Below are 14305 nucleotides of genomic sequence, written 5' to 3' on the forward strand. Positions count from 1 at the left end.
TGGAGGTGGTGGAGAGGTCGACTGCAGTGCGTTTAGGGGTCGATCGATCTAAATATTTAAAGTATTGATACAACACTGATACTGATGTCAGATCGTTACTAGGGTGATGGGATCAGTACTTCAGTGATTCGCCTTCTCTAAGGTCAGTACGTGGCTGCTCTTCATCATCTGTGCAACCTCTGCTCCCCTAATGCAGACACACCTTGCTCCGCCCCCCCTCTGTGGTCATGTGACTCAGCAGCACTGAGCACAGCAGCAAACAAGCAGCAAAAGAAAAGAAGAAAAACGATGGAAACTTTTCAGGCGGACGCACACCCTCAGCACAGAGGTCAGAGGTCACTGTCACAGTCCCTCCAGAGAAGCAAAGAATTACCAGGTAGCTTCTACAGTGCTGAAAATAATGTTTCATTCATAACGGATGCCAAGTATTCAGCATGAGTTATGTTTATTGACAGCTGTTACTTCTCAGACTGATTACCTGCAGACTATATCCAGACACTCAGGTAGTAAATTCAGTCCACTGGATTGTGTTAAATAATTTTATTGGAAATGAAAAAACATACCTCGAACATCAAGAATGGATCTGTTACGTCTGAATATTAGAGCCATTTGTGTTTAATGTCTAGTCCATTTTATTTACATAACAAATTTAATGAACAGAAGCTGACCCAAAGTGCTTTAAAGAAAGACACGTTTACACTCAGGTCCCTAAAAACCATCGATCCATCCTCTTCCACTTATCCCCGTCAGGGTCGCGGGGGGCTAACGTAGGGCGAGAGGCGGAGCAGACCCTGGACAGGTGGCCAGCCGGATGCACGGCTAACACAAAGAGACAGACAACCAAAAACTAAAAGACAAAGTTTCAAGTTAATTTCTTCTATGAGTCATTTGTTAATCAGCTGAATGATGACAGGAGAGAAACAGATTTGTCTCAGTCATGTTTGATTTATTGATGTGATTCTGCTGCTATTATCTGACTGAAGCTGCATAAGTTCACACACTGATTCGTACATTAGCATCTTAACTGTGTTACATCATAGAAAGGAATGAAAAAAGAAAACAATCTTTCTTTTTTGAACACGTCCACTGAGTGGAAGCACAAAATCCATCAGGCTTCAACATTTAACATGTTTTTCAGAAAACAAAGGAAAAGAAAAACACAGTCTGTGCTGCAGCTTCTCCAGAAAACATCTGTTGTCAGGTTTCCCTGTAACTGCAGCAGAGGCGCAGAAAGAACTCAGATCTGTATGGAGAGCTAATCTTTACAATTTTACCACACAGAAGACGCAAACGTTACAGCTGCCCCACATACATGCACACGTATATCCTGCTTTTCCTCATTATGCCTTGTTCACCATCAATAAAAGGAAAAAGAAGCAGAGAAGTATTTGCATTAAATCATTTAGAATATAATGTTGCAGCTGGAAAATATGGAGTCCAATTGAACCAGTCCAAATGTCACTTCTGCCAAAATGCAAATGATAATAATGATATAAAAACATGATTATTTGTTGTCTTGATCTCAGTGTGCAGAGGAACCGAGTCTGTCAGATTAATAACTCGCATTAAAAACATCAAATATCTTGTTTGTTTCTCTGACCGAGCTGCAGATTTAATAACAACAGGATTAATGAATCAATCATTTTGGGTTCATGAGTAAAGTCTCATCTTTCCTTCCGTCATTTCATTAACTTGCTCTTAACTCTTTGATTCTTTTGTGAATGGAGGCCAATTTTTATCCTCACTTTTTGTGTTTCTGAGCCAGCTTCTCCGTGTATTTGCTGAACTTGTCTGACACCTCTCTCTGCATTTGAAACAGGGACTTGCTAAAGTCGCCCCCTCCAGTTACCCACTCAATAAATTTGGTCAGTGTGTCATTCACATCATCTTTCCTTCCCTTCTTGTCTAATTCCTGCATTTTCTGGTAGAGGGCTTCCTGTGCCCTCTTGAACATTTCCTTTGTGTAACACTCCCATTGGTTGTTTTCAGCCACCTCTCTCAGCTTGTCCACTAACTTTCTCTTCTGATCTTGGACTTTCTCACTATTACTATCATTACCAACATAAATATCACTCCATTTCTCTTTGTCACATCCAAATTGTGTCTCAATGAAACTCATTATTTTATTTCTATCCTTTGGTTTCAGCTCTTCATCTTCGTGGGTGATCAAGGGTAAAAAGTAACGCAGCGACTCGTCACCAAAGAACTCCCTAACCAGTTTCATTCGCTCCACGTCATGTATTTTAAAGTCGCTCTCCCACTCTTGCACGTACAGAAACACATGGGGACCAGGAGAAAAGATGGATGCTGTAGCTCCTTTCTGCATTTCCTTTGACACTTCGGTGTTTTCTGTCTCGTCGACTTGACTTGGACTGTCTTGGATCAGAGTCTTCACCAAAACCATTGTAAAGTCTTCCTGCGCAGCCTTTTCTTTCAGGATGGCTTCAATTTGTGAAGTCAACATTTTAGTCTTTCCAATGAGGACAATCCTCAGCTCCTTTGGCCCTGTTGGAGAATTTATATTGACATAATAATTATTATTATTATTATGTAAGTTCTGTTGCAGTCTTTAGGACTTCTCAACTTATACAGCGAACTGAAAAGTGTTGGCCGCTTTGCTGATTTCCTATTTGTTGTATGTTTTTCACACTTAAATGTTTCAGATCATCAAACAAATTAAAATATTAGACAAAGATAACACAAATAAACACAAAATGCAGTTTCTAAATGAAGGTGTTAATTATTACAGCATTTGCATTAACTGGCAATGAGTGTTTTACAGCTGTGGAGGAATTTTGAGCCACTCATCTTTGCAGACTTGTTGTAATTCAGTCACATTGGAGCCGCCGTTTGACTGTCATGCTACAGCATCTCAATCGGCTTCATCAGATTCGGGTCAGGACTTTGACTAGGCCACACCAAAGTCTTCATTTTCTTTTCTTAAGCAGTTCAGAGGTGGACTTTTTAGTTTTACTCCAAATGTAACCGGAGATGCACCTTCCAAAAAGTCTAGCTTTTGTCTCGTCAGCGTGATACACCACTGTTACTGAAGGAAATTGCCTTCCCGGGTTTCCTCCGTGGCGTGAGCGATAAGCAGAGTTCTGTCCTTTCCTTATAAGATTCCTAATTATTTAAAGTAACACTCAGGTATGCCATTCAGCTGGGTTAGTTACGACGTCGGGAGCAGCTTGGGAGAACAAGGAAACACAGACTGCTTCAGGTTGCCTTCCCAAATCGACTCAAAGGTTTATTTGATACACAGCAGTTTATATAGATGAAAAAAAGGTTCGTGTGTCAGCTTTCCCAGTTCAAACCGGTACAGACCAAATAAGGAAACGTCTTCCTGCCTTGTGAGCAAAGAAGTATCCTGTGTGTAGTTTATCAGTTCAGCTACAATTTATGATCATCCCAGCAAAATACACTCCTAGACATAAAATACAGAGTTCTTTCATTAGTGAATTCTGAAACAAACCACCTAGCCTTTAACGAGCCTTTTCCAGGAGATAAAGAAAAAGGGAGGATGGGAGTAAGGAAGTGGTCTCATCTCTGTGGTGTTTTTGACCTTGAGGTACCAGCCTGTGAGTCTTACACATCAATTCTTGGGTCAGAGAGAAAAATAACTAAAACAAAGGGGCCTTATTGAATGACAGAGTTTTCCTGCATAATGTCACTATAAAACAATATCCAGTAAATGCTACCATGGTACTAAAATACCTAACAGTTACTTTATGTTATAACAAGGCAAGGAGGCAGTCAGGTTTGGGTTTCCCCCCAAACACCCAAACAAAATAATAAACACCTTAATTTAAAAGTTACATATTGTGTTTGTCTTTAATTTCATCTCGTTTGATGATCTTTGTACACTGCCTGCATCAGGCAGCAGGGCTCTATGCAAACAGCCCCTGGACTGAATCAGATAGTGAGCGTGTCTTGTCTTGTTACCTGTTTCACCTGTTTCTACCTTGCTGTGTCGTTTTCCCACATTAGCCTCCCGTGTACTTAAAGCCTGAGTTTGAATGTGCTCATCGTTACTATTTGCTTTCCATTCCTGTCTTTTGTCTTCCTGTGAATTTTTCCCCACTTGATTTGTTGATAATGTTTGCTGCCAGTTGTTTGAATTCATCGTCGCCAAAATAAAGGTTAGTTTTTATTTATTTACTATTCAAATCTACACTTAAGGTCCAAACCTTTCACTACACATGGCAAATGTTTTCGGAGCACTGAAGATTGTCACACTTTAGTTTACTGGCCTGGGAATACGATTCAATTTTAAATGTAAGAGAGTCCCAAAATATTATAATTACATATTTTTCCAATTGATAAACGTCAGAAATTAGATTTAATTTCTCCTTTAATATTGAGTAATCAAGGCTCAGTGAACCATACTTTCATAGTGAATGTAATTTCTTAGTAAAAGCTCAAAAGATTTTGAACCATTAAGTAGAAAATTAATCAATTCAGCAGTGCAAAGAAATCAGTCTACAGCTGAACTCTTTATAATTCAGTAAATCGTCAGTTATGAGCCATTAACAGCTGTTCTATGGAAAAACAAAAAAACATCCAATTAATTAATTTTGTCAAAACAATGTAAAATGTTGCAAATAGCAGCTATTGTTTGATCAAAGCTCTTAAAAATGAACATGTAAGCTGCTGTGATACTCACACTTTTATTTATTAACAGTCACTTTATACTGGACGTTAGACTCTACAATAATATCATTTACATGGTTTTGCTTTATTTTTGCCACACTGGACATTTTTGGTGTCAGTTCACGATAAAGTTATCAGACAGAAATCTCTAGACTTTTATGCACATGCATGAACGAGTAATGTAACAATGTAACATCAGCATAAGCCAGTAATTGTGAGCTGAAGCAGCATGTGTATGTTGCTGGGAAGTTAGGTCCACAAGACTAAAATAACTCAAAGACAGCAAGCTAACGTTTGCAGGTGAAAAAGATTAGCATTAAAATATATCAAAGTGTAGGATGTACTGTGATAAGTGAGAAGTTTCTGGTGGGTAATAAGACCTGAAAACAGTAACAGGAAGAGAAATGGCATTGCTCTGCTGGTTTACAACCTCAATGCAACTAAAATATATTTACCAGAACTGGACATGGTTCCTGGTCCTGGTTGATCTCAGAGGTCTTGGGAGAGTTGATGTGGTGTAGTTGTAGTTTGTACAGTTTGTTTTCAACTGCCTTTAGATCCCTCCCCCTAAAGACAGGGCATCTGTTACCTCACTGGTTTGACAAACAGCCAACCAATCAGAGACCAGAAAACAAAATCTGTGCAAGCAGCTAAGAAAAGTCCACTTTGCTTTAGATGTGAGCACATTTTAGTTGCCTTTAATTTCATATAGACAGTGTTTTATATAGAATTTACAGTATCATATGTTACTGTACCTGTTCCCATGTGGGTGATGTGGCATTCACTTACCTTTACCTGGACTGCAGCTCCCAAAGAAGACAAACCAAGGAAGCTAACAAATGGTCTGCTTTAGAGAAAATTGTCTTTGGATGTAGAGAGGAATGAACTTTCTAATCTGGTATTATCAGTCGTTAACCTCAATGTTCAGCGTCGGATGTAAATTATTGCTGCATGGAGCAGAATTAACAAAGGATGGAACTGTAGGGTGGTGTTTGTTGGTCTTTCTTGCCCGTTGGCGTTTCCATGACAGCGAGAAGATTTTGTAAGAATCATGAGAGATTATCAGCTAAACCTGCAGACAACCCAGTCCTTCTTTACCTGACATAGAAAACAGCGCCATGTACTGAGGTCGCTGTCTCATTTACACAAAAGGTTTTCTTTGACTGGGCTGAGTCACATGTGGCTGTCACATCCAACTTTTCAGCACAAAAGCTCAAACTACGAACTTTATGAACTAGCTCTAACCAGGCTGGCAGTGCCTGGACATAACCAGGTGCTTTGTGAGTGCCTACGTTTAACCAGCTTGTAAGACTGAATAAAAGAAGGCATCTTCTGTGCCACAGCAGCAAAACATTTGGTTGGGTCTTGGGAAGCTTCAGGTAATTAATGCTGAAACTCATCAGAATGTACCATCAAAAAGGTCAAATGAACAGACTACGGATCAAACTACTAACTCCATACATTTGTCTTTATGTTGGAATAGAGAGGGTACTTGTTCATTCGATTCTACTTTGATATAGTACCCAGTGATATAGTGAGGTCTTTGAAATAATATTGGGACTCATTATTCAGGACCTTATATGTGAGGAGAAGAATTTTAAACCCTATTCTGGATTTAACAGGGAGCCAGTGTGGCAGAAATATGCTCTCTCTTTCTAGTCCCTTTCATGCTTTTTCATTTCAATTCAATTAGATTCAATTTTATTTCTCTAAAGCCAAATCACAACAACAGTCACCTCAAGGCACTTAATACGATAGTGTAAAGAGCCAACAATTATACAGAGAAACCCCAACAATCAGACAACTCCCTGTGAGCAACCACTTTAGAAGTCTTTAAGACATTCCTGCAGTTTAACTCATTGGTGTGTGTTATCTGGCTTCATGGACAGATAGAGCTGCGTGTTAGGTTTATATTGTAGATTGTCATATATGCTTAGTTTTATAGTCGATTGCATAATGGTAGGATGTCTGATCCTTGCAGTCTGCAAAGACTCTGTGTGCCTCCCAGAGCACTCTGGCATGCACACACAACTTGGGGTCATGAGAGAGGTCGTACCTTCTCTTACCGATTTATGGTGTAGGAGGACACCTACTCTGTGTCTGGTTAAGTATAGGAGCCGTTTGTTTAAGTGAACTGCTGGACTCCCTGGCGCAAGTAGGTGTGGGGAGTCTTCACAGGGTCACATCTTAAGATCGAAGCATTAATTAATGGCAGGACTTCTTTGAGCAGTTTTGTAGGAATGGGGTCTAAAAGACACGTTGATGGTTTGGAGGAAGTAATTATTGAAGTTAACTCAGAAACATCAATTGGAGAAAAAGAGTCTAACTTAACATCAATGGTACTAAGAGTAGCTGTAGATAATATTACATCTGTGGGATGATTACTGGTCATTTTTCTCTAATGGGTAAAATTTATTGTGAAGAAGTTCATGAAGTCATTACTAGTTAACGTTAAAGGGATGGTTGGCTCAACAGAGCTCTGACTGTTTGTCAGCCTGGCTACAGAGCTGAAGAGAAACCTGGGGTTGTAAATAGATAAAATTAGATAAATAAAGTAAAAGTAACCCTAGTACACCAATTTCATATCACTGGCCTAAAACTTAACAGAAATCCCAGTTAATCCCATTGCCTTCTGTTTGGAGCTTAAAGCGGAAACACTTTCATCTGAAAAAGTAATCCTGAAATCTGTCAAACACAAGTTTCATATATTTGCCTGTTTACAATCTAACACACACAATGAGCGTCACACTGATTTTGTGATTTTGGATGGTCTGTTTTTTCGGTGAATTTACTTTTTTGGTGTCCACTTCTGAGGAGATTCTGTAATTCTGAATGAAACTTGTTCTTTTATAGACGTGTTCAGATTTGCAGATGATCAGTGAAGACATGCATGTAATTAGCAGCACTTGGCTGATACTTACCCTTTTAATTCCTGTGGAAGCAGTAAGGGTGGTCTTAGTTTTTTAAATAATTGAAAGTGCCACATGTGGTAAAAAGTACAGAGAATCGTTGTGATGACAGATGTGCTGAAGAATGTTGTCTGTTGCCTCCCAAGGACAATGACAAGCAGTTATAAAGGTGAGAAATAAAAATGAAAGTGAATCTGAGTCAGAATGCTGTGTTAATGCCAGTGAGTATCTGCTCCAGAAGCTCCATCTTCATCATCCTCTGTCCAGTATATCCTCTCTTCCTCCTCTCCACATGAGCAAACCATCTTATCCTCGCTTCTCTGACGCTGAGCTGTCCCGCTGGACTAATTTCTAATCCTGTGCATGCTGCTCACTCCCAGTTGTTAGGTATTTTAGTACCATGGTAGCATTTACTGGATATTGTTTTATAGTGACATTATGCAGGAAAACTCTGTCATTCAATAAGGCCCCTTTGTTTTAGTTATTTTTCTCTTTGACCCAAGAATTGATGTGTGAGAATCACAGGCTGGTACAAGGTTGAAATACCACAGAGATCACTCCCTCAGCTACATTAGTTTCTTAATCTTTTAGACGCCTGTTGAGGCCAAATGGTTTGTTTCAGATTTCACTAATGTAAGAACTCTTCGTTTTGTGCCTTGAAAATATGTCGCTGAGATAATCACAATTGTAGCTGAACTAATAAACTACACAAAGGATGCTTCTTCACCCATGGGCAGGAAGACGCTGCCTTATCTTGGTCTGTACTGGTTTAAACTGATAATCTGCTGTCTCATGAATTTTACCCTCTATATAAACTGTTGTACTTGTGAATAAAGTTGAGTCACTTTGGGAAGACAATCTGAAGCAGTCTCTGTTTTCTTGTTCTCCCAAGCTGCTCCCGAGCTCGTACTAACACGCTGAATGGCATGCTTGAATATTGCTTGAGAATATATTTGACTGTGTTACAGACTAAGGTACATTCTCTGCTGATAGACGTCCACGCCTCGAAGGAAGTCGATCCACGGATTAGGCCCTGGAAACCGTTTCCTTCAAGAAGTACTCACGAGTTCAAATTACAGGTTTGCAGGGCGACTGACGCTGACGGCTCAACGATCCAGCGAAGAGTAGAGCAGGCCCACCATCCTAAGTAGGGCTCTAATTCTCGTGATCAGCGGCAGGTGTGCTGATCATCCCCAGGTGCATGGCCCAGGGGCGGAGCCCATACTGAGCTCCGCCCCGGCAGGAGAAAGAGAGAGAGAGCAGAGAGAGAGAGGAGAATAAACAAAACAAAACATAGCGCCAGACTGATGTCAGCTGGCGAGGTGCGGGGACCATGACAACTTATTTGCACATCATCTTTTATGTAAAAACAAAAAATTACTTGCACTTTAATTTGCATTATTTATTTGATTTGATTTATTTGATTTTTAATGTGACGGTCACATTAATGTTAAAAATACATTTCACTAGTTTCAAAATCATTTCTTCCATGTGTCATTATTTTATTTGCTGTGGGCGGTGAGGTACAGCATGAACTGGAGCCTAGAGCAGAAGGTGTGCCCACGGAAGGCGGAGATCTTAGAAATTAGATTTTTAATTTCAATGGGATATTTACCTGTTTAAATAAAGGATTATTAAAAAAATAACAGAAATGAGTGATTGAAACAATAGTAGACTAATCGACTAATCAAAAAATCTGCTGACAGATTAGTCGACTACTAACATATTCTTTAGTTGCAGCCCTAGACATCCACTCCAGGGAATATTGCCACCTCAATACTCCAAAGCAGCAGCCTGAAGAAAAATGATAAAATAGCACAATCCTAGCTGTCAGTCCAAATGGCCACGACCCTGATATTACAAACTTCAATACAATTAAAACAGGTGAGTTATAAAAACATGTGCAGGTGTTATGAAGGGGGACAATTTCTATAGAGACCAGAACAGTTTCTGTATCAGGCTGTACAGTTGTGCATTTTCATCTGGAAGTCTATGGGGACTGACTCGTGCCCCCAGTGGACATTAGAGGAATTACACATTTTTGTGCATTTCTTCACAGCGAATTTGTGGTGCTACAGCTGTGCCAGTGTTGGTATTTGCCAGTACAGAGGGGTTTGCTACCTACACTGAAAAAAATATGTTGTTGGATTTACTTAATTCAATGGTGGACATTTGTTGCACACAGATGTTTTGCTTCGGCAGCAACTTAAACAATTGAGTTAAATTAACACAATTTATTCATGTTCAATAAACTTGTGCAATTTGTGTTGATAAAATGTGACTTAAACATGTTTTGATGAAGTAATTTGAGCTCTTGGAATATTTTAATCCTTCACAATTTTCTCACGTTATCCCAACACGATTCAATAACTTTTACCCAATACTACTTGGTCACTTAAATACTACATGTTATCTTCAAATTACATTTTGCTATTATATTCTAGTATCAAATACACAATTTTCAAATGGAGGCCTTATAACAGATTGTATTGTTCTCTTCCAAGATGGTTGCTGGCATCCACCAGTAACCTTTCAAAACAAAATGTCTAATTTCACTGCATTGACAGTAGGTAAAGAATTAAACTGACATTACTCCTCCACTGAATCTATATAAATCAACAGTTAAATAATGTCAGTTCTTCCGTGTTCTCTGGAATCAATCACAGTAAAGAAATTAGACTGTTTCTTTTGAAAAATGTTGGGAAAGAACAAATCAAAACATTCTATTTAAGGCCTCTGACGTCAAGATTCAGTTAAACAACAATTATAACTAAACAATTTGAGGTAATGTTAGTTTCCATTAACATTAAATTAGGTTACTGAATTGGCAAACACCTTCCTATTAACATTACCCATTTTACCCCAATAACTAAAGAAATTAGCACTTGCAGGTCAAACCCTTTATTCAAGAGATGCAAAAATAACATTGATACAGTGACTGTCAAAAATTACGGCACTGATCATACTGTGACATGTTGGTTCAAAACAGCACACTTAGAAATATTCAACGTTCTTTACTTCAACTGAATGAAACTGAAAATACCATTTCACACGACCCATATGGGATATTTAGACTGTATAACTGTTCACGCTACATCTCTTCACTAGTAAAAGAAAGAAAAAATACAAAGAGAAATTTAAAAATGCTGCCAAACAGACAAACAGAACTTGTACAGAGCAAAAGGAAAAACAAACAACAACAAAAAACGGCTCGTCCTCATGGCAGTTGCAGAGTATATAAAAATGAACCCTGCGATCCGTTCCTGGAATTGAGCTTCAAAAATGCAGCAGAACAAGTGTGAGATTTAAATGTCCTCTCACCTAGAGCTGGTCACCTCACATGCATAACAGTGAGCTTCGTTGCAGGAGCAGTTTTGTCTTAGTTGTGAGCTTTTCTTGAGAGCTGAGTTGCATCCAACTCCATTACCACCCTTTGAATCACCTCAAAAGTGTAGCAGAGTTGTGATGGGTAACTCATGTTGAAGGAATAAAAAAGGTCCAAACAGCATGGCTACTGCAAAGGTCACATTATCCAGATCTTGAAGAACAACATCAGAAAAGTCATTGCCTGGTGCATCCTCTGGAGACAGATGTTCATTGTGGTTTTCTCAATCTGTGCAGTGGCCTCAGTCAAGTCCTGGTTAAACACAAAACATTTCTTTAAGATTCCTTTTTAAACTCATCTCTTTTGAATCTACCAGTTCTAATGTTAGAGTAATTTAAACCAATGCAAGCAACATAGTAAATAGCTATAGCCAAAGAGTGGCCTGCCATGCTGCCATTCATGGTCTAACAGAGTTTCTAAGAGAGGGTGAAAAACATAATAATTTCAAATGCTTTACATTAGTTTTTGTTAGAAAGACACCGGCCCATCAGAAATCCAGGTTATGTCACTCAGAAGATGTTAGAATTTAGACTTTCAGCCCCACAATTTGGTTAGCTGTTGGTCAGTTGGTCATTTTTTCAAACAAAAGCTAATGTAAATATTGGTGGGATTTTCCTTTGTTCACTAGAATGACAAATTTAAAGTTTTTTCACACTGATGTGACCCCTAATACAGGGGTGGGGCCTCAAGGGCCGGCGGCCGAGTTCACTACCAGGCCTCATGTGAACTTCAAATTATTAAAGAGGACTACTGGTCCTAACCAGTCCAATGAGGATCAAGTGGATAACTAAATGCATTTTTAAATGTTGCAAAGCCACAATCTACTCATAAAACACCATGAACTCCTGCACCAAGATGTTGCAATTGTCTTTCACACAGATGCGGAGCACTTTGATGAGGGACTCCGAGCATTAATGTCATCCTAAAGTATTATAACAAAGAAAACAGAGATTTGTGAACTTTTCAGTAGCACAGAAGAAAATGATCCCAGACAAAAACTCTTGACTTTTTAAACCAGTCAACATGCAACACCAGCATCTACAAAGCAATATCAAAAGTTCCTGTTTGACATCAACTTTATGGATATATAGTTTCCAGAACATTTATTTTTAAAAAAAGATAATTTTTTCTCAGTGGGCCAGTAAATGCATGACGAAAATTATGGCATCCTTTTAGTGGAATCATTACTCACAGGTAATAGTTGACTGTTTCAATGGATGTAGCATAAAAATCTTTTACTGACCTAATGCAATACATATACACTTTGTAGTTAAAGAATTTTAAAGTTCTTACTGTCATTATGGCAGCTACATCCTTTAGCTTTGTGCCCTGTTCCCCCGATCACTTTGCAAACACTTTCAGCAGACTGTCAGAGAGAAACTCAGCTCCGTCAGAAACCTTGACTGTATGCATGGTTGGGATGCACTGGAATGCTGCATTTTATCTGAAATGACATAAAATTATTTTGAAATAACAGCAGGCACTGTGCTTGGTTAATCAGTAATGTTTTGTTGAATAAAAACTGTGTTTCCAGATCTTATGGGATTAAAAAAAATCCAAAGATGTTTGTTTCTGATTTGCAACCCAAGAACCCACAAGTTACAACCTCATTTCAGTTCAAGTGTGCATTAATGCGAGTCCAGTAATCACCTTTCTGGCAACACATACAGGTATAAGATAAACCTATGGCAGATTTTGGATCTCTCAGTTGTATTAATAGGGTGAGTATGCATGCACCTAATAATTATAAAAAACCTATTATAATTAAGTTACAGAAACGAAAATAGAATATACTTTCTTACCATAACACCTTGAACCCACAATCCATCAGCTGACTCCTGGTGAAATGCAGAATAGATGTGGTCTCTCAATGTGCATCAACAAAAACAAAAACAAAAAGAAAAGGACAGAAGGTGAGGGCAGGAGGGGTAGGGATGTAAGCTAGCATAATGCCGCTGATGATATTAGCTAAAGCTGTTCAATGTCCAAAATCTCACTAACACCACGGTGCAGTAAATACACAATGTAACTGAAGAGTCAGTTGGCAAATCTATTCACACAGAAAACCAAATTATGTTATGAGTGCCTCGTAATTAGGTTTAATGTGATATTACGGCTCTTGTGCCAAAGACAAATTCAAATGAAAAAGCGCCAATTCTTTGACAACAGATAAAACAGCAAATAAGCTAACGGCTCTTTTTTAGCATGTTACATGGCGACACTCTAGACGTTTAACTACATTTGGCTGAAATATGGTAAAAATGAATTAAAAAAATCAAGACATACCAAAAACGTAGAGTTGGCTACTCGACTTGACTGAGATGGATGCCTTTTTTAAACCACGATCCAAAGCCCGCGAGATGAAATCACGCGTGGTTTCACGAGATTTAACGTTGCTATCTTATTGACTTACGTCACCTGAACATGATATGAACAATTTAATACACCCTTTCTGCATATCATGTAGTTTTTACACTATATAGTTACATTTAACTTTAAAACATGAGGCAATTGTGTTAAATACATGCAAGATGCTTACATAAATCCAAGAGATGGCCAGTCCCTTTTTTTCAGTGTATGCAAATGGGCCTGCATGCAGTCGTCCAAAAACCCAACATGGATGAGAGCCCGTTGTCATTCCTGACGCATAACATACCGGCGATTTGTCACATCCCAAGCGGTGCCATGGGAATGTGAAAGGTAACCTTGGGCATTCCTGAGATACTCTCCGGATTATGAATGACGGTTCCAGCGGTAACACACGTTCCAGCCATGTATTCCAGCCCTAACCGTAACCTTATGCCTAACCTTAACCACAACATTAATGGTGTCAGATGTTTTCCAAAAAAATTAAATACATGTAAATGTGCAGATTCAGTCCAGACGGTTCTCATGTTTCCTCCTGTTTCCCAATGCGTAACATAGAAATGTGTTGGGTGGCCGAAAGCGCAACATCCCGACTATTTGTCACATAGCATAATATGTTACGCTTTGGGAGTGAGGACGTGTTGTGGATGATGCCATGTGTCCATCGAATGCTGATTGGGGAACATTTTTGGCTAGAATAGAGAACTTAAGCTTAGCTCTTTGCATTATAACATCATTCTTCCCCGTGGCTGAAGGACCAACAACAACACAAGCTAAAGTCTGGATGATCGGGCATTTGTGACACTGTCCCCTGGTGTTAATAAACAGTTACAACATGTAGACAATGACTGCTGTCCATGGGCTCTGTGAAAGACCACCACAGAGCCACGTTTCCCTCCTTCCTCTGGGGTTGGTTCATTTTTCAGCCCTGGAGGTTGAGGGATTATTTGCACCTGGAATGTTTTATGTGAAACTTTAGCTTGTACATGAGAAA

General features: G+C 39.1%; 1 protein-coding gene across 1 annotated transcript; it reads right to left on the reverse strand.

Moving 5' to 3' along the window:
• Nucleotides 1-580: 580 nt before the first annotated feature.
• LOC146576799 (uncharacterized) lies at nucleotides 581-5217 on the reverse strand. The gene is made up of 2 exons (XM_085272707.1): nucleotides 5106-5217; nucleotides 581-2505 (listed from the first exon to the last, which is right to left on the reverse strand). Exons 1-2 carry the CDS (start codon nucleotides 5116-5118, stop codon nucleotides 1742-1744), a joined length of 777 nt encoding a protein of 258 aa, XP_085128833.1. The 5' UTR covers nucleotides 5119-5217; the 3' UTR covers nucleotides 581-1741.
• Between the last annotated feature and the right edge of the window lie 9088 nt (nucleotides 5218-14305).

The sequence above is a fragment of the Mchenga conophoros genome, linkage group LG4 (assembly GCF_057382185.1).
Source record: "Mchenga conophoros isolate Kocher_MC1m ecotype Shallow Benthic linkage group LG4, M_conophoros_male_GT1.1, whole genome shotgun sequence".
NCBI lineage: Eukaryota > Metazoa > Chordata > Actinopteri > Cichliformes > Cichlidae > Mchenga > Mchenga conophoros.